This window comes from Plectropomus leopardus, chromosome 11, assembly GCF_026936395.1.
Source record: "Plectropomus leopardus strain MGB_pleo_1.0 chromosome 11, ASM2693639v1, whole genome shotgun sequence".
NCBI classification, from domain to species: domain Eukaryota; kingdom Metazoa; phylum Chordata; class Actinopteri; order Perciformes; family Serranidae; genus Plectropomus; species Plectropomus leopardus.
In genome coordinates this window covers 4,005,285-4,032,176 of record NC_142186.1, presented here as the reverse complement: position 1 = coordinate 4,032,176, position 26,892 = coordinate 4,005,285, and the positions used below count along the sequence as shown (strand labels likewise).

Sequence of the window (26,892 nt, the reverse complement as noted above, 5' to 3'; positions counted from 1 at the left end):
CACCCCCACCTCATCCCTTCTTACCTCTATATCAGCAGTGTTTGTCGTTAGCCCCGTCACACCTCACTTTTCTCCACTGCTCTCCTCCCAGAGGACCAACAGAGCATAGAGTCCGTCATCGTTATCAGCCTGCATCTCTGCGGAGAGGCTTGGATGTGTTCGGAGGTTAATTTCGCCTTCCTCAGAGACTGAATGTGTGTGAACCTTGCCGAGACTTCCTGGCTGCAGCTGGTAGTCATGGTGCACTGACTGTAAGTAACATTCTCTCTGGGGTTTACACAGTTTACAGAGGCGTTCCACACATGTCTACACCACCATTATGTTTTCCTAAAGACCTCTCCAAGACCAGTCCTGTGCAGTGTTCTTTGTACATGGACGACTGAGCAAATCTAGATTTCTCTGAAACATGGACAAGACTTTAGATGAAAATGTCCGATTTCTTTTGAGGCACCAATAAAAAAAAGCTTATAACTTTGTGATTTAAGACACAGAATGACCATGATTTTTTGGCTTAAGTGTCCCCATTTTAATTCACAAGAACTAAGTATGAACACATAGTGAAACTGGCTCCATCAGTGGTTCTCAACCATTTTCAAGCACTGTATGATGAGCTTGCATTTATCAAGGCCCCTCACAGGGGAAACTCCCAGCATCCCCTCTTCACAGTACATTCAAATCAATTATCCTGTTGAGTACAGGGGGATTTCCATAGCCAGCCAGCTGTGGTTCTTCTCTTTTTTTCTTCAGTGGCCCGTCCAGTGGACAGTGTTTTTTCAATAATCTGTCTCACGTGCATGTGGTTTAGCAAATAAGCTTCAATTTGTCCTTGTCCATGCATACAGGCTCATGCTTTGTTCATGTTTCTTTGATCTGTAGCTGCAGCATTGTGCACTGTTGTGCTGGGGATGTGCTGTTCTCACCTTAGCTGTTTTTGACAAGGTGGAGGGTCAGCACTTAGTAATAATGAAAATAATCAATTTGCACTCAGAACTTTTTGCACTTTTGCACTTGATTGGAATATATATTTTTTAAAGTTTTATTTTTTTTATTTTTTATTTTTCTATATTATATATCGGAATTGAATTCACAAAATTAATGCAAACACAGACACACACGCACACACGGACACACACGCACACACGCGCGCACACACACACACACACACACACAAAGACAGATCCATTGCAATGCCAGTTATGATTGGTAAGGTTTATATTCAGCTAAAAGTTCATAATGGTTTTCAGACCAGTGAGTTTGAAAATATGATATTAAATTACCACCTTTGTATGACAATACAAAGAAAAAAAACCCCTCCATTTTAAATTAAATAATCAGGGGAAAAATCCTCTCTCCTCTTAAATTGTGTGAGCTAAATGTGGAATTAGAGAGTTGAATATTCAGTGAGGATCAAATACAGTTTTGGAGCAACTTAATGAACTTTTATAATATTTCACTCACTTTCAACTGTATTAACTTCCAAGCTAATACATTCATTTTTAAATTATGCAAGTCAGATTCTGTTTTTCCATGCAGTTATTTAAGTTAGACAATGCAAATACAAATGACATGATGGGACACATTTTTTATTAGAGATGAGCAGTTCAAATTCAGATAGAAATTATTCAAATTCAGTTTCTAGTGACACATATTTATGCTCTACCACAGGGTCATACCACTGAATCAATACTGCCACCATATGATAAGAACATTGCTAATTATTAATTCTTTATTTCATCCGAGATGAATAATTCAATGCTCAAACTGTGTTTGAGGAACCAAGTGAGCTGGATTAGAATGAGCAAGATAATTCCAACTGGGTAACATCATGTTTGGCTGTATTAATTAAACCATATTTTAAAAACAGGGCCCTGGGGGAGCTGATAGCTGTCCGGGGCCCTGTTTGTAATTGAATTTTTGAACATATCGTCCTTGAGTGTAGTTTTATTATTCCACATGTTCTGACAAGAAATATTCCGAATATTAGTATCCAGCCTGTGCAGCACTTTCCTGCACATTGACACCCCCCCACCTTAGACTGTCACCTCCCAGCTGCACTTTATATGCTTTGGCACAGGAGATCATTTCATCAAAAATGAATTCATAAAAAACTCAGGGCATAACAGAGGACAGCTTTCAAGGGGACTCTGAATACAACACCTGGCCCGGTAGGAAAAGAAAAAAAAAAGAATAACAGAGGCCCACAGCAAAGCGTGTCTGTCCTACCAATGCATAGTCAGGACGATCTGTCCACAGAGTTTACCCTTGAGTGGAGACAGGTATGGTGGGAATCACCACCAGATAACTCATCCCCGTAGACAAACGCAGAGACTTTTACACCCTCAGCAGAAAGGATCACAGAGAAAGTGGTTTATTAGCAAAAGCATTTGTTATTAACCCTGGCAATCAAAACCATATTGATTTCCCTCTCTTTACACACTGAAGCTAAGAGTACGATGGCAGATCACGTAGTGCTTGCTGGCTTGCTCGAGATAATGAGAATATCAGCCTTCTGTGAAATCCAAATGCTGATATTCCACCCCACACCTGATTATCCACTAAAGCGTACTCATACAGGCTTTAGGTTCCCACTAGGATCCTAAAAAACAACACTGCCCAAGAATCTATGTCATTTCTGCAAAAGTTAGACACTGACAGTAAGCACAGCAGGTACATTTATTTCTAATTTCCAACATTTCTAACTTCTAGTATTAAAATATGAACTAATGAGCTCTGGCACTTTGTCGCAAATTTAATTGCAGTAGAGGTAAAAGTATTGTTGTAAAAGGAACTGTTAAATAAAAGATAACTCAGTTATAGATTTTAATTCAAGAGCATTATTAACTTTATTTCATGTATCACGTCAAAAGATTAAGAGGACTGAGGTTTAATTAAAATTTAATTAAAATATAATAAAGTGAAATCAGAAGAATGGACTACTTCTATTTTTCTGCCTGACAAAACTGCCACCGCTACATATACCACAATCAATTCAATCCAACTCCGGGCCGCTGCTTTTTTTTTTTTTCCTGTTTCCAACAAATTAGTTGGAATCCAAACCATGATGTTTCCAGAAACCCAATCAGATGGGTTTTTTTTTGGTTTTTTTTTTTGTTTGTTTGTTTCTAAACCTTTATGATATCATAAAACAGATATATTTTTCCAAAGCAAGAGATTTTGGAAGATAGATGATCCTGCTGATAGTGGTTTCAGATCCGAAAATGCTTTCTGTGTGTTCTAGAGGGCATGGACAAACCACATATGTGTTTTCATGTTAAATACTTTTGTTGGGTAATAAATTGTTCCAAAGATAATTGGGATAAACAATATTCGTGTCATTTTGAGACCATTTGATGTTACTGATAAAATAGGAATATGATAGCACAACTTTTTCTCATACAACAGGTCATATGATATCCTACAAAGGTCTGTACCTGATTCAGAATTATGTCAGTCGATTTGGCACCTCAATATAAATATTCAACAACTTGTTTTGTTTTCCATACAAAATTTTAGTCCAAGCTTTAGTCTACTGGTTCTTCACCTTACAATGCAGTGTCTTCCTCTTCGTCTGTGCTGCTGCTTGCTTGTCAGCAGCTGCAAAAAGTCCCCAAAAGTCAAAAGCAATCTCTCCGCAGCAAGATCTGGGGACCAAAACATCCCCTGTACACTGCACAGGGAAAAAAGGACTGCTTCACTTCAAGTAATCTCAGTTGACTGAGGTTCTCTTAATGCTGATTGGAGGTGCTGACTTTCAAGGGGCAAGATGTTGGAAACTAAGAGGCCAATTACACTGCAATGGGTCTTGCATGAAACGTTAAATTTTTGTTGCGGTTTGGCCTGTCATTCACACGACAACAGTGTTTTGGGGGCTTGAAAATGCAAACATTTGCAACCGGGTTCCAGAGTGTCATCTTTTGAAAACGTAACCCCTACTGTCACCGTTTAAACTGGCAATGCGCAGATCCTGTTCAAATAGTGATGTCACAGCTGCACTTTACACATGCAGGTTGTGATCTTCAGTGTTTTTTCATCTCAAAGTTACATTGCCAACTAGTGGCCTTGCATGCATACCACAGCGGTTTTGGTTGTTTTTGCAGATCTCTGTTCATGGGGATCATTCTCACAACATAATTATATGAATTTGGGTATTGTTAAAAACACAAAGGAAAGACTTTTCTGTTTTTAGCAAGGCGGTTCTCATCTAAACGTGGTCATAACCTAAAAACGACAGACTTTTTGGCTTGCTGCCAGGGGCTGGAAAAGCAAAGACTGCGGCTCTTGCATAAAAAAAAAAAAAAAAAAGTGCAGCTGCAGGCTACCTGTAACCGAGGCTGTGCTGTTTTTACAGTTTTGTTATATTTTTCTTCAGGTGGGAAAGAAAAACTAAAAGTGAGGATCAATGCACCCAAGTCTTATGATGGTTGGGAAACCCTGGCTTTTTATTCAAAAATGTTGGTGACATTGTAACATAAACAGACACACTTGTAAGCACAACAGGCAATATCAAGGTTTCCAAAATGATTTTGGTCATGTTCATATCTTGTACGATAAGTTGATAACATATTATCCTAACAGGCCTTACTATGTATTCTGTCATTAGATTTGGAGGATTTGCTGGGATGGACGGATGGACAGATTTACAGCCCCTTAGGCGCATCACTTGTGTGGCAGAGAGTACAAGTCTACAGAGCTATTCAATAATAGTAACAGGAGTAAATGTCATTCGTTGCCTCCATCCTTGTTATTTAGAAATCACAGAAGAGGAAGCAGGTCGAGCCTGAGCAGGCTGTAACCTCTGCTTCTAATATTTTCAGCTTGGTCTCCTCGCTGCCCTTCAGGCCCCGCTGCCGGCATCGCGTTATCATATTCAGGGGTGTTAGGTCCTTGGGCAACCGCCAGTGAGAAAACATGATTTTACATATATAAACCGTTTATTCAGTAAGGGCAAAAAAGAGATGTCTCTCATGCAGTCAGTGTGGGAAAAAAATGTCATAGTTTATTCCCCCCCCCCCCCCTTTTTCTCGCCGGTAAGCGTGCAAGTAAATCTGCTTAACGGTTTTTCTGCTGTGGCAGTGACACTGTGTCCTGTTGCCCGATGCCTTTGGGCTCGGGTGGGAGATGTGGGGAGAATTTCATATCAGCATTAAGCACACTTATCAAGGAGAGTATGAATGAGGTGGAGGGAGGGTGAATGACGAAGCATGAGGGAGAACAGTAGATAAACCTATCTGTCCTTTGTCCTAGACACTTTGATCGTCTGTATCTAAACTATGTTTCCTATCATATGAGAAAATGTATGATACAAATAATGCACTGGGCTTCATTGACAAACAGTATGTACTCAGATATCCTTGCTAAAACTGTGTGTATGGATGTTTAAGTAGAAATCTGGGATTCATCATTATTTTCTTATCTGAATTTTTCGTACGTGAACAAATTCAGCACTGAGACAGACTCTTTGTACACTAAATGGTGAAGGGACTTTTACTAATTTCTTGAAAAAGTTTGGGTCATTTCCTTTTGTGTTGCTCATTGCCTTCTTCCCATGTTTTGAAAGATATCAAGCTAATTCATTCAGGTTTCAAAGAGTTTATTCCCTGAGTAAAAACATTTCTGTGCACATATTTGTAAATGAGGCCCAACGTGCTCATGGCAGTCATCAACAAGAATTCTTCCTTTATTTGATTGGACCAATATGCCACTCTCTGGGCTGTCATTGGTCTTTGATTTTCAAACTTCAACAACAAGATGGCAGGCATTCTTGAAAACCATCCTATAACTTTTAATTTTTAATTTTCCCTGTTTTATCCAATAAATCAGATTCGTAATAAAATTGAAACAAAAATTAGACAATACATTTGCAGACTGTTTTCATTGCCTTTTAATCTAATATGCAGATAAGTAATATTGGAATCTTAATAATTGTTCTTGAGCATTAATCAACAAACAAACAGTCATCATCCCAACACCCCCCACAGTCTGCTGATTGGTCTGGCCTCCAGCTGCCAGGCTAAATTGCTTCTCAGTGTATGTTTCCCACAATAAACTGTAACAACAATGTGAAATAGCACACAATGTGACATAAAAGAGCAGGCACTAACCAAAATGAATTATAATAATACATAATATTTTAATTGAATGGGTGTTTTAACAATTTCAAACGTACACATATATGTGTGTGTGTGTGTGTGTGTGTGTGTGTGTGTGTGAAAAACAACATGAGGAGACATTTTTTTTCTCTTAATGAAAACAGAGATACAAGAGACAAATAAACAAAGTACAAATTATACAAAATTACAACTGACATTTCATAATTTCTTTCAATAATTCATCTATATTCAGCAATGAGTAAAAAGGTTGAATCTGAATTTTCCAACGGTAGGGTAATTTTTAAATTTCACTAACTCTGCAAACTCAGCCAGATTTAATTTTGTCATGCCAGGTGTGACTGTGAATATGTGAGTAAAAGAAATAAAATTATATATATATATATATATATATATATATTTAATTTTTGAGGCTATAATTAACTACACATAGCAATGGCAGAAGCCTAGATATCAAAATTTTATAGAATAAAACATTTGAAAAAATAATGATAAGAAATGTCTGGTCTATGTTAAAAAATAAAGAAATAAAATGTGTTATTAATGTTAATAATGTAATAGTTTGGCAACAGTGGAATAGAAATACTGAGCACCAAACAGTTACATATAACCTGTAATGAGAAAACAAACCAAACCAGAAAAATCTGTTTCCATTGTACATAAATGCAAAACAGAGATATGTCACATTTGTACACTTTACATTAAGTATCCTATCAAGATTTCTGCAAACCCCTCATTGTGTTTCCAGTGGCTTTTTTAACTGCTAAGTGTAGATGTGTATGAAGTAGCTGTAACTGAATATTTTAAGCCTTCTTTTTTGTGATGAGTAGTTTTTGTGGCTAATAAGCCACATGTTAACCACCACACTTTGCACTGATGATACATGATTGTTGCTAATTTAACTGATATAGCCATGATGATTGATGGAATAGTTACACCCCTACCTACCATTAGGTTTGTAAATGCCACCAGGATCACGATGTAATAGCCATCGCTGTATGTAATAATGCACAAAGTTATGTTCTAAGGAGCTACATATTTTATCACTTTTCCAGTTATCAAACAATTATAAGTTTCTACAAGGTGCAGCTCTTTAGGGGGCAGCCAGAGAGCTGATAAGATAGAAGAAGGTAGAAGGTAGATGTATTAGATATTTTCTAAACAAAATTTAAGACATGACATTAAATTTGTCCTTGATCCTGCTACATCTTTGGAGTTGAAAGATGAGTTGGTTAAAATCAGCAGCTACTATGAAGATTCCATCCTGTTACTTAGTGATGTTGCTGCTGATGGCATCATTCAATTCCTGCAGTGCATTTTTTGAATTTGCATCAGAGTCCTGTGTCCTTATGGCTCTCGACAAGGTCTGCCCGTCCAGTGCAACGGCTTGATCCGGGATGTTAGGTGTTCACCATGTCTCTGTGAAGATGTACGCAGAGCAGCCCCAGATTTCCCGTCGCTGAGTAAGCCAGAATCACATCTCATCCAGAGTTTAGCCAAAAGAAGGTTTGGTAGAGGAACAGCTCCCGGTCCAAGTCGGATCAGCCTCACCCTGATGCCGGCTCTCCTCCCTCTCTTCATCCGGCAATTTCAGTTTCGTTTCTGCCCTCTGGTCTAACCGCTGGTCAGCGTATGCCGTTGGTGGGGATCCTTTTGCAGTCTGCTGCATTCAGTCTAAGCCCCACACTGCTTCTTTATTGTACTGCTTTCTTTATTGTAGAAAAGTCATGCATCAGCAGAAAGGGGCCATGATGTAGAAAAAATAGAAAAACTTAGCGAAAAAGTAGCAAGGATATGAGGAGCTAGTGGCTGATGTATCTACATGTGCTGCCATCATCAGTGGCATGAGATGATTTGACTCAATTTTCCACTGTTAGTTTTGTTTATATCCAATTAATCTCATAACTGGAGTCTTTGTAACACTACTTTGTGACTCCACCACTAACAACCATCCATCCAGTAAATCTCCTCAGCATGTTTAACATTTTTTGTCTGTTATTAGTTAGCTCAAATCCATTGAGATAAAAGAAGACATCTGTGGTGTCAAAATGTAAACACAACATTAGCAAGCATTAAAGATTACTGCGCCCACAGTATGGAATGTTAACACAGTTTGTTTACATCTATTGAAACATGTGAAAAAGTCATGTTTTGATGTTTCTCTTTCAATTAAATAGCAAAGGCAGCAGGTCTCTATCTTCTCACTGACGCACACAAATATCACTTGTGGAACTTTAATTAAAAGCTTGGGGTGAGTTGAGCTAACTTTAAATGTATTATGCTGGAGGGATTTCATAACTCAGATAGCATGTAATACCAACTCTACATCGCAAACTCACATGAGTTCTTCATGTGTAGTGCGGGTGATGGAGCACTCACTGTGAAGGACAGTTGTTCTTTTGTTCTGACTCAACGCCTGTGTTGTGCATTGAGTGCATTTCTTTTTCAGTTACAATCTGAACACAGGTGTTCTCATTTGTATCTACAGCATCTAAATTAGTGCGGTTGGAACACTTGTCTCTGTCACAGCCCTGCTGTGTGATTTAAACTGATAAGATGTTAGGATTTTTTACATAAAAAATCTGGCTTTGTTCAACTTGAGTTCATGTAAGGCTGCAGACTGATCTATATTCAGGGTTGATTGGGAGCACAGAGTTCCACTGAGCAGCTCCTCACACAGTAAAGAATTACTTCCCTCCTCCGTGGGCTATGGATTTGCCAGTATGCAGTGGAAACAGAGGGGACTTGAAATGACAAGCGTTGACAGCGAATGATGACTAATGTGCCTAAGGAGAGCGGATACGTCACAGGACGCAGTCAAATGGCAATTGACATGACGGAGTCAGAGCTGTGCTCCCTAAACCAGTCTACACCTGAGATACACAACAACTCAGCCTCCAAAACACAACACGGCACATGTTCCACTGTTCTCAGCCATCGGCACTGCGCTGCCTTAACAGTGTTCAACTCTTCTACCAGAACACTTTGTCACGCTACAGCAGTGAGGAGCAAAAAAATCATTTTATAGATATTACCGTAGCACCTTACATGGCAGCTCATTAACCTGTAAATGGGCAGACACAAATAAATATTTTGGGAAATCAGTCAATTGCTATTGTCTAATGTATTTAGGCTAAAATAACAGAATATCAACTTCTTTTTTCTAAATATGAAATGAAGTTTCCAAAATACAGTTTGTATCTCTCAAGATACACTGACCATTTAGGGTATACATTTAACACTTTCCCCTTTATGGAACCCTTTACCAAACATTTTATTAACAGTTTATTAGCTACTTTTTATTATGTTTTGCAAACAAAATTTGTAAAGTTAACTGAAAAACTCCGAAAATTAGTTTTTTTTTACATATACTAGGTTTTGAATGCTCAAAACAAATATACTCTTTGAATAAACAACGATCAATTAAAATTTATCAACAAAACATTTATTTGCTTTTATACTCTTCACTGTGGTAACACTACACGATCAATATCCTATCAAGGAAAGTATTGATTAGTGGATAATTAAAAATTAATAAAGAAAAATAAATAGCAATCAATTCACGTAGGATTACATTTTGAATTTTGATACAAATGATGAGTGAATTTACAATGTTGGCAGGCAGTCACATGACCTGAATAGTTAAATATGTTTTGTACCAAAAATATTTTGAACTCTATAATAAATAGCCAGGTGTCTTTCACTGCATCAAATCAGCCAGATTTTTGTTTTTTTGTGGGATGTTCAGGAGGCAAGCTGAGCTGGTCAGTGGCATTACAACTAATTTGAGTGTAGAATTAATAATTTTTGCAATCATCAGTAGGGGTCATCAAATGAAATGGCAACATCCAGTAATTCCTATAACTGGTCACATGAGCATTATGTGTAAAATCAATGGGATGCTCCACTATAATCCCATCTCATTCCTTATTTAGGAATATCGATACTGATATATCAGTATAAAACAAATGTTGACTTCATACTTAAATAATATCTTAAATATGAGGCAGAAAAGTGTTAAATGTCGATTGTAAACACTCAAAACATTTTTAGTTTCTCAGCCATAGAGTTGAGATCTCCTAGTGAGTCACTTGAGTATTGATGCTAATATTTGCTTGATATATTATAATATAATTACATTTTAATTGATTTTAATTAAATGTCAAGTATACCATACTTCAGTATACCTGAAATACAAATTATACATTAAACACTGTGGCGTATTCATTAGAAAAGGAAACAGGGTCACAGACTTGAGAGGCTTGAGAAACCCTGTCTGATTTGTCGCACAGCTTTCGTCACTCTTATTTTCTATGAATGAATACAGTCACATGAACAGGCGGCGTACGCTGACAAGCCCTTTCTGTAGTTTGATCACAGTCAGATCACGTTCACAGTCCAGAGGAGGTGTCAATTTGGTTTGGGAATGTACTGAGAGACTTTTCTCTCTGCGAGGTCTCGCTCTGATTGCTGTGCTCTCATTTGGCCAAAAGAAGGAAACTAAGTGGGAGAGAGCACTTCAGAGTTCCAAGTAACTTCTCCAAACGAACAAGGTGTGAAAACGCCTTAAATCTCCCAGACGCCTCTTCGGGGTCGTGCTGTCTATCAGCGCTTTCCCCCTCCTTGTGGCTGACTCGCATACTTAATCAGCTCTTATTACTGGAGCCGCTTCACCTTAAAGAGGCTGATAGGAGGCTGTGCTGTGCCATACTTCCCTCTGCAGGCACAAGAGGAGTCCTCCATGCACAGATATTTGTCTCATCACCTTTCTGCAGTGTAAGACTGAATACATAGATGCTGCTGGCCTCTGTAAACTGCAGTCTTTGCATGAAACCCTTGCTGGGAGAATCATGCACTGTATGTGGCACTTTCTCTAATCCCCGCTGCTCGCTGTCATATATTGGATTGTAAATCACCTCCATTGTGCTGATACCTTGTAAAGTATCAAACTGTGCCCAGCAAATTTGACTTCGAATAAAGTATGTTTTCAAGACACAAGCAGATTAAAGTAATCACACAGGAGATGCTCATTTACCCTTTGAGAAATGAGCAAACTGGTTTGATTTCTTTTGGAAAAAAAATGGGGGGAAAAGCAGTGAGCAAAAAAATGTCCCAAAAATTGCATGAAATTGGTAAGAGGGGACATAAATGTCCTGAAAATTAGTTAAGATTTTCATGGTGGAAAAACTATGCCAATAATAATAATAATAATAAAACATGTTTTAGGTATTATTATTATTATTATTATTATTATTATTATTATTATTATTATTATTATTATTATTATCATTATTACTATTATTATTGTTATCATCAACATAGTTTTCAGGTACTTTTCTTGTAACTTTTTGCAAATTTCTTGCTAACTTTGGCCATGTTTTGTTAAGCTGCTAATTTTTTTCTGTCTATGTTTTTGCTAGAAATCAAAAGTGTGCAACTGATCTTTGTGGATAATTAGTACTATGTGAAAATAAGAGGCAAGAAGAGTTACTTTTCCCTTTTTTGCTCAACCTCTATCAGAAGATCTGCAGGTTGCAAAGCTTTGAATGGAGCTGCAGTCTCTCCCACAAGTGCTCATATCAGCTCGTATCAGACAGATCCTTATGACTGGAGAAATGCGAGGCATGCAGCGCTGGTGACTGAGGTGCCAATCAGACGCTGCCGCCAGGCTTGTTTTGTTATTTATTTATATATTTTTTATCTTGGCCTCAAGTTTAATTGTGTTTTTGCTGTCTCTGCAGTGGCCTCAGTGTCAGATGGAACAGATGTCTGAATCGCAGACTGACATTTCAGTCTCATGAAAATATACAGACCCCTCGGAGTATGTTCTTTTCATCAGTCACACACAATAACAATAGCAGCAGGATTGACAGGAGGCGTCAGAGGACCAGTAGAGGTGAGCGTCGCAACTGAGGACGAGATTGGCTCGTAACGATTTTTGGAACGCAGCAAAAGTTCTGTGACTCTTTATTGTCCCCTGTGCAGGGAGTTAATTTTTTGCATGTGTCCCTCACAGATAGGGGAGGTCAGGGTCAGCTGTAGAGCTTTGCCCCTTGGAACTGCTGCACATTCAGAACCAGCCATAAAGAAAGGCCCCTCACGTCTACATGTTTCCTTGCCAATTTCCTTGACTATGATGAAAACATGATGTGCTGCAGGAGAGAAGCAAAAGAGAATTTCTTGGAGTGCTGTACATTTTCAATCAGGAGAGACTTAGAGTGGAAAAAAATATGTATTTACATGTGCATATTAGAAAATTAAACCCCATCATGTCATGTATTTACAGAGGATGCTGAAGCCGTAGTAGGAAAGGGAACCTACATAGACTACATAGTGGTGATGCAATTAAGAGGGTGCTGAGGATCTGGATGTGAAGAGTAGTGGGCTTTTGATTGGCTCGTTCTAGACTCTGGATAGGATGAGAGCAGGTGAAAGGGGTTAAAGAGGGCAAAACAATTCCAACTAGAAAAACAGCTGACAGGAAAATTTCAAGTTGACAGTAGAAACATAATGAAAGTCCTCCTGATTAAATGTATGCTAAGGTTCATTCAGGCAAACTTATAGTTATCTTCTCAGTATATATACAGGAGGCATATATATATATATATATATATATATATATATATATATATATATATATATATATATACAGGAGACAGGGAGGTGCTGCAGATCAAGAGATCAAGAGGCGGCACAATTGGCCATGCCTATTTTTGAGACTTTTTCCACACTCCAGAGTGGAAGTGCCCAACCAAAAGTCGGGGGTATAGTTACTCTTATTATGGCTTAAAGTTTAGCAAAATTAAGGGTTTCAGTTCATGAAACTTAATGGTAATGCTTTGGTCACCTAAAAAAAAAAGTCTTGGTCAGTGTTTGGTTGTTCTAAAAGTCTAACACAAGGAATCAAATGTTCAGTTTTTTTGCAGTAAGTACATTTTACCTTAATGGTTTTATACCTGTTTTGGCTAGTGGAAATTAGCATTAGGATTATCACAGTTAACCACTGTTGTAAATGCACAGTGCTAACCAAGCTGGCAGCTAGTGATAGGGTTAATGCCACTTTCTTGTCCACATATGATAACTTTTTGTTTCAAAAATCCAAGCAAAGCGGGCCAAACTCAATGCCAAACTAAATGTTTCAATAGGAGTCCAAAACTAACTGGTGATGTCTTGTGGCTAGGTTTGTTATTTTGTGCAGTGTATGGTATTGACATTACATTATATTTAAAGGTAACATTGGTGTTACAGCCATTTTTTAACCATTTTGTTGACACTTTGTACTTTTTTTTTGACTCCTGTCCTGTCTCCAGCTCAGAATGTCAGCTATGGGGCTGATGTTAATGGTTTCCCCACTTCTGCTTGTACAGTGTGTACAGTGTGATGTGGCATTAGTTACCAAGATGTGTGACTTTGGTCAAAAACACCCACACTGTAAATTGTCTATGACAGGAGCTGGAAATAGTAAATCAACAGTATTCCCTACCCTATCTTAAAGGACTTACTTTTCTTTCCTGGGAATACAAATATAATAGCATGCTTTGTTTTGGCTTTTAGAGAACTTAGTGCCTTATGGAAGAATAATTAACAGACCTCCTAGAGTGCTTTCACACCTACCACTTTGGTACAATTCAAACAAACTGTGGTGCGTTTAACCATTAGGGTCGGTTCATTTAGGCTGAAATGAAAGCTGTTATTTGAACTTGGATCAAACAGACGCACCAAAAACCACCCGTGAAAAAGGTGGTCTCGCTTCATTTCCAAGCAGACTGACTGATGGTGTGGTTTTGTTTTCCATGAGAAGGCAAAGTGGACTACCACAGGATTTTTTGGTAATACATTTGTGGCATTAGTATAATTTCAAAAGCCAAACTACCACAGTTTTTCGAACTAACTTTTTTTTTTTTCTCAACTGTGAAGGAAGCAATATCCTAAGCAGTTATGATCCACAGTAACAACCAACTGTGATAATATGTGTGACTGTAAAGTTTTCCATTGTAAAGTGAGAAGTTAACATGTCATAATCATCGTTTAATAGATGAATATGACAAGTATACCAGACAAAAATAAGAAAGTGTTCATTTAATATTAAATACCTAATGAAAAAGTATATTTATAGTTTTCATAGTTAATGTAGAGTGACCATATAATATTTACATAGATTGCTACTGACAATAATAAAAAAGGAAATGAAAATGGAAACTATAATAGAGATGAGTTGGTTTTTTTGAAGGCATATATAGCCAGTGTTGGGGAGTTTTATTAAAACATTAAATTATATTGTAATTAGTACAATTATAGTTAAGTAGAACATAACATTTATTTTGTTGCTTTGCATCTTTTCACCATGCAGGGATGCCTTTTTACGGACATTCTTCAGCTTTATTGCCCAGTTTCAAACTTTTGTTGTAAAAGTAATCAAACGTAATGGGTTACAATAATTTGATGAAGTAATTAATATAGTTATATTTCATTATATATTTTTAACAAGATACATAGGAATCTGCAGCTTATTACATTTGAAAAAGGTTAAAAAACTGCAAATTGCACAGTTTTTAATCTAGCATGAATTATTCTTTGAACACAAGTGTATTTCAGCAACAAATTATTGTTAAGTATGCTGTTTCTATGTATCTCACATCTATAGGCTACTACATATTAATTCTACACACAATGTTCCACCTGACTGTCCTAGTATACTGTTTTACCAGTTAGAATTCAATCAGCTCAACATAACTGCTTTATACAAGAAGTAATATGATAAACGTCACATCAGACATCCATCACACGTTGGACTGCTTCACAAACAGAAAGAAAACTGTCTTTAATGTGTTAGTTTTATTTAGACACCTCAATAATGTAAAATGATAGGCCCATTTCAAACTATTTCTGGGAAAATAGATTTTTCTTTTTTTTGTAATGTATTTTTTTTAAACCCATATTTAACCAGGTCAGTCTTGCTGAGATCAACATTCTCTTTTGATCTCAATAAAAAAAAATGTTTTATTGACCTGTTGCTATACAAATAGATTTTTCATGTCCTACTTTGCACATAATTGTTTTGATGCTCTTCAGTGTGGATTACGACAATATCAAAGCACTGAGACAGCGCTTATAAAAAGCCCTGAATGACTTTTTAAATACAGACAATGACTAAGTCTCTGTCTCGTTACTGCTGGATCTCAGTGTTGTGTTTGACACTATTCACTGTAAGACATTACTGGACAGACTTGGAAACTAGGAGGGACTTTCAGCCGCAGCCTTAACTTGCTTAAATCCTATTTGTGAGATAGATTTTCTGATCATTTTGATAACTTTTTTACTGATTTTTTACTTATTCCAAGCTATTTCTCATGGCTGTTGCTCATTACTGTTTCCCCATGCTTTTGAAAGGAATCCGAGACAATTTGCTAAAGTTTCAAAGGATTAATGGACCAAAGATCTGGAACACGCCTCCTGTACTCCCTAAGATTTGTTCTTTTCAAACAAGGCTCAAAACATCTCTGTTTGCCACTGTTTTACCCAAGGTCACTTAGAGATGTAACATTGTTGTACTTTTATGCTTCTTAAACCCTTTAGATCTCATTTAATTGTTTGTTTTTGTTTTGTTTTCTGAATTGTCTTATTTTCTGTTTTATAAGTTTGATATGTTTATGCTTACACAAAGCATTTTGAGTTGCCTGTCAGAGATGTGCCGTATAAATAATATTAGATTGGATTTAAGATTGGTTGCTTTTGTTTGTTGTCCTCAATTTATTTTAGTTTTTCCTGCATTGAGATGTTCCGCTGCTCATTTGGGCAATGCATTGTGGGAAAATACATCCATCAACAGCACTCTCAAAAATCAATCGGGATTATTATGCATACAGTGTGAGTGACATCATTTTGTCACTTTTCAATAATCTTCAACAATCTTCAGGCTCAGGATTAGTATGGAGTGTGGATTCGGGACGCATCATCAGTGAAGACCAAACAGACTGAACTCACAGGCCACTGTACTCTTTTTTTTTTTTTTTTCTTTAAGTCCAGGCCAAGTGAACCAAACTAAATATGTCAAAGCAACCCTAGCTCTGGACTACCGTCCCCTGCACCTGATCAGGTCCACACAGGAACTGAAGCAGAAACTATCTCCGAGCAGTGCTGATAGACTTGCTCTGGGTGATAAGAAAATCTCCCCATAGGAAACCTGTTGTTGGAAATATAATAGAAAAATCTGCGGCCCTGGTTCCCAGCCCAGTGCCAGTATCCAGTGGCTGCTAGATGAGCAGAATTTAAAGCCCATGAAATATGGAAAAGGGCACAGTGTTGGCCTGGAGCCTGGCCACCCACTCAGCCCCCAGGCAGGGGTCCCAACCCATCACATCACTGCCTCCTCCCTGTGTGCGTCTCCCTCGCTGCCTATTCACTTCCACACACTATTTGCTAAATTGGTTACACACTGTTCATGTCATTATGATGAAATGAGGCCTGATTGCCCAACACTTTGCCAGGTAAAATAAATTTGTTATTCTATTACAGCGTGATAGACAGGGTTGCCCAAAGATAAATACAAAAAAAAAAAAAAAAAAAAAGTCTTTAGCATTACAAGGTTTGCCAGGGGCCATTTTGGCTCCATTCAAATGGGTTTTGCCAAGTGGCAGGATGGCTGCCAGTTTCCACAGCAATCTCTGCCACCTGTGATGGATGGCCCAGTGGGTTAGGCTACACAAACGCAGCTGTGATTGCACGGAGCCATAATGGAGGAGAGGGGGGACCTGTGAGCAGGAGATAGACAGAGGTTTTATAAGCTTTCATATTGCTTTGAGCTGAAACACTGAGAGCAGATTCAAAGCTCAGGGACTGCGGAGAATTAGCTGCGGTCAACCATAGCTGCACTAGTTTGCTCTGTTCCCTGACAGGGAAGTAATTGAACAAAAACTTTGAACTGCTTTTTTCTTTCCTCGAGGGGCAGCGACCTTGATTTGGAATTTCATTTTCTTACAAATCCATGCATATAGTCGCTCATCTGAGGTCTTGTGCCAAGCATGTTAAGTTGTGTTAAACATCAAATAGCAATCAAAATCCACTGTAGTTTAATTTGATGTTTCTAAGGGGAATCTTGCAGATGTCACTAACACCGAGCAGACCAGAACCTTTGGTATTTTTAAGCAAAACAGCAAAGGTTAACTCTCTAATTTTTCATTGGGGCTGAAGTGTGCTGGGGCAGCAGGCTGGAGGCCACTAATGCTAACAGACTCAATAAGCTCATCAGGAAAGGTGGTTCTTCCCTGGGGGTGGAACTGGAGTCTTTAGTGGACGTATCAGAGAGGAGGATGCTTAGAAAACTGCTAGGTACAATGGAAAACATCTCTCATCCCTGCATGTCACGTTGGAGTCCTATCAGAGCACCTTCAGCCATAGACTGAGACCACCGAGGAGCACCAAAGAATATTAGAAGGTCTTTTCCACCTGTGGCCATCAGCTCCTCCCACTTATGCAGGAAAGAAAACTGAAGTATATGTTTTGCAATAGTACTGTACTTATGTTAACTTACATTTTTAAACTCCATGTGCAAGATTTTTTTTTTTTTTTACTTTGACTTTTTACATTCTTATTTACTAGTTACTTTTAAACATTATTATTACTAGACAATTTGTATTTTATTTCAGACACTTTGTATTTTAATTTATGTCAGACACTTTGTATTTTATTTCATTTTATTTTCACTTATTTGATGCTCTGTTGTATTATTTTTTTTAAATATAGTCTGATGAAGAGCGGTTGCGCTCGAACTGTCACTTTGGTGCATTAAACTAGTGAAAGGTGTCAATGTATCCACATAATAACATGCAAATGTGACGTATTTGTGATTTGCAGAAACAAAATGCCAACATCTTTTTTCTGGTGATTGGGTTGATTAATGTGATTTGGGGTTTCCTGTATCTGTTATGTGTTCTCAGCCAATAAGTGCCAGTGACTGATAATATGAGAAACAACGAGGGAAAGGGAGGTGTAACATTAGTATGTGCTGTGTGTTTCCTCTACAGAGAGACATGCTTGATGTCAGCCAAATCATGAAGGATCTGGCCAGCATGGTCCACGAACAAGGCGACGCCATAGGTAAGACTTTGTGTGTGCGGTTAGTGTGAGCTTGAATGTTCCTCACTTTGTTGTCCTCGACTCAATTAGCGGAGATAACCTTTGTGGTCATGTTTTTAATTTGATGTGCTTGATTAATAACTTGAGCCTGAAAATTCTGCTGTGCAAAAACAAACTTTGTAACCTCCACCTCGCTTGCCACGCTGTTAAGATTCTTTGATGAGAAGCAAAGTGCTCTGGGTTTAAACAAACAGTGGACTGTTAGAGAAAATCCATTTAGACACCCTGATATCTGTAAACGGCTCTCCACACCCTGCAGTGATTTAGACTTGGCCAAAACAACTAGACGTAGCACACAGATATAGGGCAGATATAGAGGCTTTGCTGCTGGGTCACAAATCTGCCATCAGCTATGTCTAGCTCCATCACCAACATTCACCAGGGAATTGGTTAATGCTTGTTTAAGTCAAACGACCACGCAGACAAAGAGACATACCTGAAAAATGTTGTTTTGATGGGGTTGTAGATCAGCTCTGAGTAAAAGTCAAAGGTCTGATAGGGAAGATGACTCTCCAAATTGAGGTGATTGTCTTTAGCTGTGTGGTGCAGCACAACACTTTGAGCAGTAGCTAGAGTTACTGAATGATAGTTCATTTACATTTTGTTTTTTTTCGGCTTGCTTAGTTAAATAAATAACTGGGAGGCTTATTTAACTTTTAACCTGAAAGCAACTTGCAGGATGAATTCAAATTTATACTTAACGTTTCCTAAAAAAGATCATTCCAAAAGCTAATTCAGGGTTTTATATGTTTATAAGACATAATGGCTGGAATTCAAAGTAAAAAAGCAAGTAGGAGTTAAGTAGGAGTGCTGTGCTGATGTTAAAATAATCCAGTTAATTAATTCATGCCAGTTAATATAGCTTACATTACCAAACTTTGCATAACCAATTGCATTGTCACTGAGCAAAACTAATATGCACACAATGAAGATGATAAAGACAAAGTTCGTGTAGCAGGTAAAAAAAAAAGAGAGAAAATGCCTCGCCACAGGCAACAAAAGTAGTACTAGTTTTGTTATGGGCTATATGTGTGATTGCAGAAAATATATAAGTCTATATATATATATATATATATATATATATATATATATATATATATATATATATATATATATATATATATATATATTAGTGCTGGGCATAGATTAATTTTTTTAATCTAGATTAATCTCACTGCAATCCTGTAGTTAATCTAGATTAATCTAGATTAAAATTATAGATTTGAATTTTGCCAGACATTCAAAATAATATCTATCTATCTAAATGATGAAAATGCATCACAAACTGCTTGAGAAAGCTGTTCTACTATAATATTTGGTAAAGAAAAATAATATTCCATAAGATTTACTTTGGTGTTTAACTTTTTTTTTTATTTTGTTAAACACAGACATTTAGGAACACAGGTTCTGTCTCCATGTGGAAAAAGCTTTTTCCTGCTTACTGGAATGAACAGCAGAGGGCGCAGCCTCTGATAACATGACCCTAACTGAACTGTGGGCCTACATTAGAGGTCATGAAGAAGACCATTAACAGTCAGCAGCTTTGTGACACGGCTTGAGCCAATCACTCCAGTCACTCAGGCAGACCAGCTTCCGCCTTGTTCACGCCCCCTCCGCGTAATTCGACCAGGTATACATCCGCGCTACAGTGAAATTGGTGCCTTGCTCACTGTATAGACCCAACTTAGTGAATAGTTTATATAAGAATCCCGTGTTAACGCAGCACGTTAACGCCGTTAACGGCCCAGCACTAATATATATATAATATAAGTACATAATCCACAATATCTCCTGAAATAAAGTTATGTACTGAAACAGTTCTAAGGATTTAAAAAAAAAAAAATGCTTATGTGACTTTAATTAGCCAATGAAAGATGCCGTTAATGCCTAAAAAGGTCAATTTATTCTCTGTTCCTTGTATTCACAATGGTGAAGTCATGAGCTTTCTGAAAGTATCAGAAGTGTTATGTTCACCAAACACAAGAATCCTAAAGGGCACATGGCCATCTCTGAAGACGTTGGTATCCCTGTTTTAACAGGGTGCAACATTATTAAGAAGTTTGCTTCTTGTGGAAGTGTCAAGACTCTCTTGGGACATGTGGAAAAGAAAAATCAATGGGAGAAGTCATCAAAGGTTGATGCCAACTGTGGATAAAACACCAGATAAAGCATCCAAAGAGCTAATGGCTTACCTAGAGTGATCTGCAATGGTTTACCATGAGCCTCACACTAACCCAAGAACAGTTTCATGAGCCACGGCCACTGCTGAATGAAAGACGTAAAACAAAAATGTTTGTCAAAACCTTCCGAGGCAAAGCCTTTTGGGCACATTTTCTGTGGACAGATGAAACCAACAAAGAGCTCTTTGTTAATGCAGAACAGGAATCATAAAGTCAAAGGCCTGCTTTGCTGCCTCTGGTACTGGAGGCCTATTCTGTATTAAAGGAATCATGAAATCAGAGGATTACTGAGGCATTTTTGAGCAAATCTGTGCTACCCAGTGTTTGGTTCAAAGATGATGGGCCCCCGGGCATGATAAAGACCCAAAATGCACATTCAAAAACACAAAAGGACAGCAATTGTCCATGACAGCTGGGAGAGAAGAATGGCAAAAACTAATCTAAAAACTAAACCTGCCAGAAACATTTGGTGGCAGATCTTATTGCCAAAGGCTGTGCAAATAAAGTCTAGGTAAAGGTGTAGTTAATATTGCAAAGTTATACAAGTAAGTTGCCCTAACTTCAAAAAGACTGTTTTGTTGTTTGTTTTTGTTAAATACCTCTAGACATCTTATTGAAATATTCAGATGATAAAAAGTAAGTACATTTCCATTTATTTTTGAAGATGCAACGTGCATGTTATACAAATAACCCAAAGGCCAATAATGTTGACCAGAACTGTAGAAAATTAGTTCCATTTTGTTTTCTCTCATACTTTTTTACTGGGATCTGTGCTATATTCACTTTAAAAGGGTAAAAACAGATATTTTGGCTTATCTTGTTACTTGGAGAAAGCTTAATGAATGGAGAAAAACAAGCTCTATCAAGACAAAGTATAGATTTGTCGCAGGTCTTTTCACTGACAATTAATTTTGAAATGTTTTGTACTTTTTAAAAGTGTTGTATAAATATGTTTGTAAAGTAAGATGTAAGAAGTAAGAAGCTGTGAATGATATTTGATATCATATTGGATTGGGTATACGTTTGGCAAAAATGTTCATCTTAGTAAAGGAACATATTACCCAGTGCAACAGTGTGGCTTATTGATATGTTTTTCATACTTTTGGGAAACAGTGGAGGTCTAAAGGACAGAGAAATGAGATATAGACATCAGTTATTGTTTTGGTCAGTGTTAGTGGTGTTGAGTGACTATAAAAAGCATGCATTATCTCCAGACTTAAACTTTAATTTTATGAATGTTGTGTAGCTCCTAATAGTACCCCCAAAACTTTAAATACGAACAAGACATTGCTTCAATATATCATAAAAATACTATTGATATATGAACTGCAGAGCTGTAAGTTTTTTTCCAGCTTGCAGAGGATGAATCCTCAAACTGCATTTACAGTTAAACTTTTTGCTACGGCTGACATCCAACTGTTGACTGGGAGCGTCAAGTCCACACTAAAAACATCAACACACCAGGTCCAAGACGAGCCGGGTCCTTCAAAGTAAAAGCACCGCAGGTTCAGCTTTGAATTATTTAATCATAACAATTAATTATTTAACTTTAACATAACAGTACTTTAACTTTATACTTTACTTTATTTAAAATTAAAACTGTATTTTATCAAACTTTATTGTAACAGCAGTTCATGTGATTTAATTTTTTGGCAGTAGCTACTTTATGTGTAACTGTAGTTCCTTTAATAGTTTTTCATTTTAGTAGTTTACAGTAATTTAGATGAGATTTCAAACGATCAAGATATATTTTGTGCATCGTGATATAGGCTAAAAATATCATGATATTTTTTGAAAGCTATATCACTCAGCCCTAAATGGCACTAACCCACCTTAGGGCACTGGAGTTGAAAAGGTGAGCATAGCACCTGTGATGATAACTAGCAATTGAATATCATATAATGCTAGCTTTGAAAATAAGTGTCTCTTCAGAAAGCCCTCGACCCATGTTGAACACACAAGGCTCATCTACAGTGTTATGAATCCTAAATGAAAAAAATGATGATTTGGCTGACCTGTAAAGACCCATGTGTCCACAATCAAAGGCTATTATGGGTGAAAGTTGGGCTACAAAACATATTGTCTCCCATAAAGAGGAAGACAAAAGCAAAGAGCAATGCTGTTCGTTTTACTGTGTGTGTGTGTGTGTGTGTGTGTGTGTGTGTGTGTGTGTGTCAGAGAGAGAAAGACGGAGAGAGAGCAAGAGAGAGAGAGAGAGAGAGAGAGAGAGATGAAGTTTTTTTTTTTTTGGAAGGAATGGGGTGCAATAACTTTTGCTAATTGCTGCCTTTTTGTTGCAGAGTGTCCTTTTGTCTGCCTCCTTCAATCAGGCTAATGTAGATGCCCTTTACATACCCTTTAGAGTCAGGCTGACTCAGACTGCCTCACCACAATTGGACAAGAATGGGATACCTGTATTCTTTTCCGTCTTTTTTTTTTTTTCTCAAATGCACTATTCTTAATTATTATGGCTCACATTTAGAGCCATGAATGATGCACGTAATGGAGAAGTAGTGTTTTTCTTCTTTCCCAAAGTGCTTTTTACTTTATTTTAGTATTTTGTTTTTAAACTGGTAACATTTTAGTGAACCATATAGAAACAGTAGCACACAGTAAATAATTAATTCACAACAAAAGATAAATCCAAGACCATTAGAAGTCTTCACAATGACTAAAGTGTTTTGTGCCTCCCAGTAAGAGAGTCTTAAGGCCAATGCTCTCAAAACAAATTATTAAGAGTCATATTTGAATTTTTTTGTGTGTGTGTTCGATTGTAAAAGCCTAAAACATAAACCACCAGTAAGTGGGCTTCTCACATTCATTTATTGCAAATTGAAATCTGGGCAAGTGCAAGATAAGTCACACATAGCAAATAAAAAAATAACATCATAGCTATACTGCTCTCAAGCTTTCAAGTATGTCATGCCTCTAGCCAAGCCCGAATCAATGATGTCACACTACGGCAGGTGTTTTTCATCAGCCGTTAAGAGCAGGACTGCTGTTAGATCGCTGATAACTGAGATTTGCAACCTGCTTGAAAGTGTTACCCACAGAGAGCCGCGCACAAGGACTTCTACCTTTATGATCCGGGGTGAGTTTATGTTTCAAGTTCACATCTATAAAAATTACAAGGTCCTTTTTGGCAAAATACATAGTTCTGAGAATTATTAAGTGGATTTGCAATTGTCCACATCGCCTTTGATGATTTGTGCTATATCCAGTTGTTTTTACTACATGTTATTTCCAGTACAACACTTTTCTTTTTAATGTAAGTGAAAATGGTCAAATAACATTACTTACAAATGAAAAAAAGGCATGCATTGCGATACTTTTTATCCCCTTTTAATATCATTTGCAAAACCTGAATTTGCTCACATCCATGTTAATTTGTTTGCGGTCGTCTTTCTTTTTGCCTTTGCTGGAGCATTGCTGCACTTCTTGGAGCATAATTGCAGGCCATCAGCATTGAGAAAATGTTGGCATTGTATGTTTCTGCATACCAGGAACATGTTACACATTCCATTCCATTTTTTTCACATTATATATACTTTTTTTTCACACAATTGTGTCACTGTGTGCATAAAATGTGCTTTTAAAAATCAAGCTTTAAAAAAATATTATCCATTAATATTATTTTCTACATTAATTGACTTAATTTTTTTATCCAACATTAGTCCTAATCATGAACATCAAAAATCCATTACACTTTCAGAATTTAACCATTAAATGCCAGTTGTTTTTTTTTTCCTGATGCCACTATTTTTTAGATGGAAAAAGTCTTTCTTTCTTTTTTTTTGGATTATCATAAAAAAGACAACAAAATACAGAAGACACAAGCAAATGCAGAATGCAGTAGAAATAAGTGACAAAAAAAACTATTCACCCAATGTTTTTTTTTGTTTGTTTGTTTTTTCTTCTGAATGCTGCAGTGTGTTGTCAAGTAGATGAAGATGATTTTGCTTTGGTTAAGTTTATGTGCGTGTTTTTTGTAATATTTCACTACATTGAGTTTTCCGGGTCATCATAACAAAAACTGAGCCTTTTGGGCATACCATTAATTAACAAAGCACCAAATTAATTGCTCAGCAAACTACTGCACAAGGAGTTTGGATTCGTAAATGAAATAAAAAGTAAAAAAGAAAAGGTAATGCTGTGCACTTCAACACATTCCACATGTTCCCCAGACAGATATAGAAGACATTTAACACCTGCTTCCATCACACTTGGTTCTTCACTCTATTTGTGAATTCTGCCACATCTCCTGCTAGTTCATCATAATAAGACATGCATGAGCTGCACTGAGTTTGTCAGACATTTTTTTTTTTCCATTTGCATGTGAAAGACTACTGATATGGTATTCTAGACATGGAAGGTAGAGGAACACAGCGTGCTCCCACCCAAATGGGTGAACAGAGGGAGAGAGGAGAGCACTCTGTGGAAGACTGCAGAGTTCACGACATTATACCACAGCAGAAGTCCAATCTGATCATTACACAGCCTTGCAATAATGGACCTCTCCCCATTAAAAAGAGATGCACTGAAATTGCCTTTGGCCTTTTTGGAAGGCTTTCTTAGTGTAGTGGCGGATATGAATAATATGTGATTGTGCCGTGGAGGCGTTTGTTGCAAAAGCAGCAGGTAATACAAAGAAATGAATAGGCTCAAGAAGGAAGGATTAGTGCTTTTATGGCCTATTCATGCTGGCTAAGGACATACTATTTTAAAGCCCGCAAGTTGAGATATGCAATCAACAAGGTTGGTTCTGCAGGCGGAGGTGTTTAAAAATGTATTTATTTGAACACATCAAAGAGTGCATTCTTTTTTGTTTTACAAGATGATTAAAATATTCTGGTATTGGACATGCTGGGGGCTTGTTACTATTGGATACTATTATGTATTACAGATCTGTGTTTATTGGGTATTATATTATTGGGTATTTTGGTATTTGGAATGTTTGAATAAATTGGTCTAGAAGGTGGGATCTCTTGGTGAATGTTGATGTGACAAACAACTAAAATGCATTAAAACAGTGTTGATGTTGTGCAGTGGTCAGGGTGAAGGGTTTAGGCAACAAATGTTATTGTTTTAGAACACTGATTGTTTGTTACATGACAATAATGTCATGTGAAGTAATTACATCATGTGTAATTACATCGCCTTTGAGCGAACAGTGGTCTCCTGAGTAAACGTCCTTTTTTCTTTGATCCATCGAACAGCCTTCCTTCCAGCCTTACATGGACTTTTTTTTCCTTACAACATCAGTTAGTTGAAAGCAAAGTGCATCTCATTGACATACTACAGGGTGCCTGTGGCATCAACACCACATGCAGAGGGGCATGAGAAAACATAGTATTTGATTTTGGGTATGGGCAGTGGTATTGTGGAGGATATACGCAGTTGTACAGGGTATGCCCACGTCTTTTTCTGGGCATTTACAGTATGCCAGCCAAAAAGCCATTGAAATATATCGGAAAGTATACCCACTCCCTCTTCGGTAATCTATCAGTAACCCATCTACCTAGTGGCACACTCACCTCATCAACTAGCACTACACCTCTGTGTAGTGGTTGTTTTCACATATTGACATCTTTGTCAGTGGACATCTGGGTCAACATATCCCGTTCTAGATATCCCTCTGCATCTGCTGTTGATGTCACTATCAATTCCAGGATGTTAAAAAAAGCACATGGTTGGATTAGAGAATCCAGAGAATGGGCTGGAATATTCTGAAAAGAAAATCTAGAGTCAAGAGTCTACCTGAAATAACTGCCTTTTATATAACAGCCTTTTTAAAAAAATGGTTTAAAATAGTTTGGGTAAATTAAAGCTGTATCCATAACCCAGTTTACCAATGAATTAATTTGCTGGATGTTGCTATGTATAATAGCTGCTAATGCTCTCAAAAGGGTCTACAGCGTTTGGTGGATTTATAATGCTCCACTTCGGCACAGTGATGCTTTAACCTAAATGCTAATGTCAGCATGATAGCATAGTCACTAGGACAATGCTAACATGCTTTTGGGTATAATGTCTACCATGTCCGCCATGTTTGCATGCTAATCACCACTATACCAGCTGCAGCTGATGGGAGTGCCATTAGTTTTGCAGATATTTTGTCATCTTGGCAGTTTAAATGTGCTCTAATTGTAACTTGCATAGCAAAAACAAGATTTAAGTTTAAAGTGAAATACCTTCTTTTTTTTTTTTTTTTTTTTTTTACCAAAACAAAATGAATAAATCAGTCTAGGGAGTCAACCTTATTCTGATCTTCAGCTGGTGAGTCTAAACATGTCCCTCCTCCTTCTTCAACTCTCTAAAGGAGTAAATTCAGTTAGTCACTGAGCTCGGTTCCTTTACCTAACCTCCTGCTCTTTTTGAGTTCAAAGGGTAATTTGAACATGCTCAAGTGGTGCTGTAATTATCAGAGGCCATCACAACATGGAACACTGAGTCTGTATCCATATCTCTGA

The 26,892-nt window shown here is 37.4% G+C and overlaps 1 protein-coding gene across 1 annotated transcript in view; it reads left to right on the top strand.

Annotated features, from left to right (window-relative positions):
• The window catches only part of tsnare1 (T-SNARE Domain Containing 1), a 201,540-nt gene that overhangs the window by 109,936 nt on the left and 64,712 nt on the right, over positions 1-26,892 (top strand). The window contains exon 9 of the mRNA XM_042490496.2: positions 18,131-18,203. Within this exon, the coding sequence (XP_042346430.1) occupies positions 18,131-18,203 (73 nt within the window). The remainder of the gene's footprint in view (positions 1-18,130; positions 18,204-26,892) is intronic.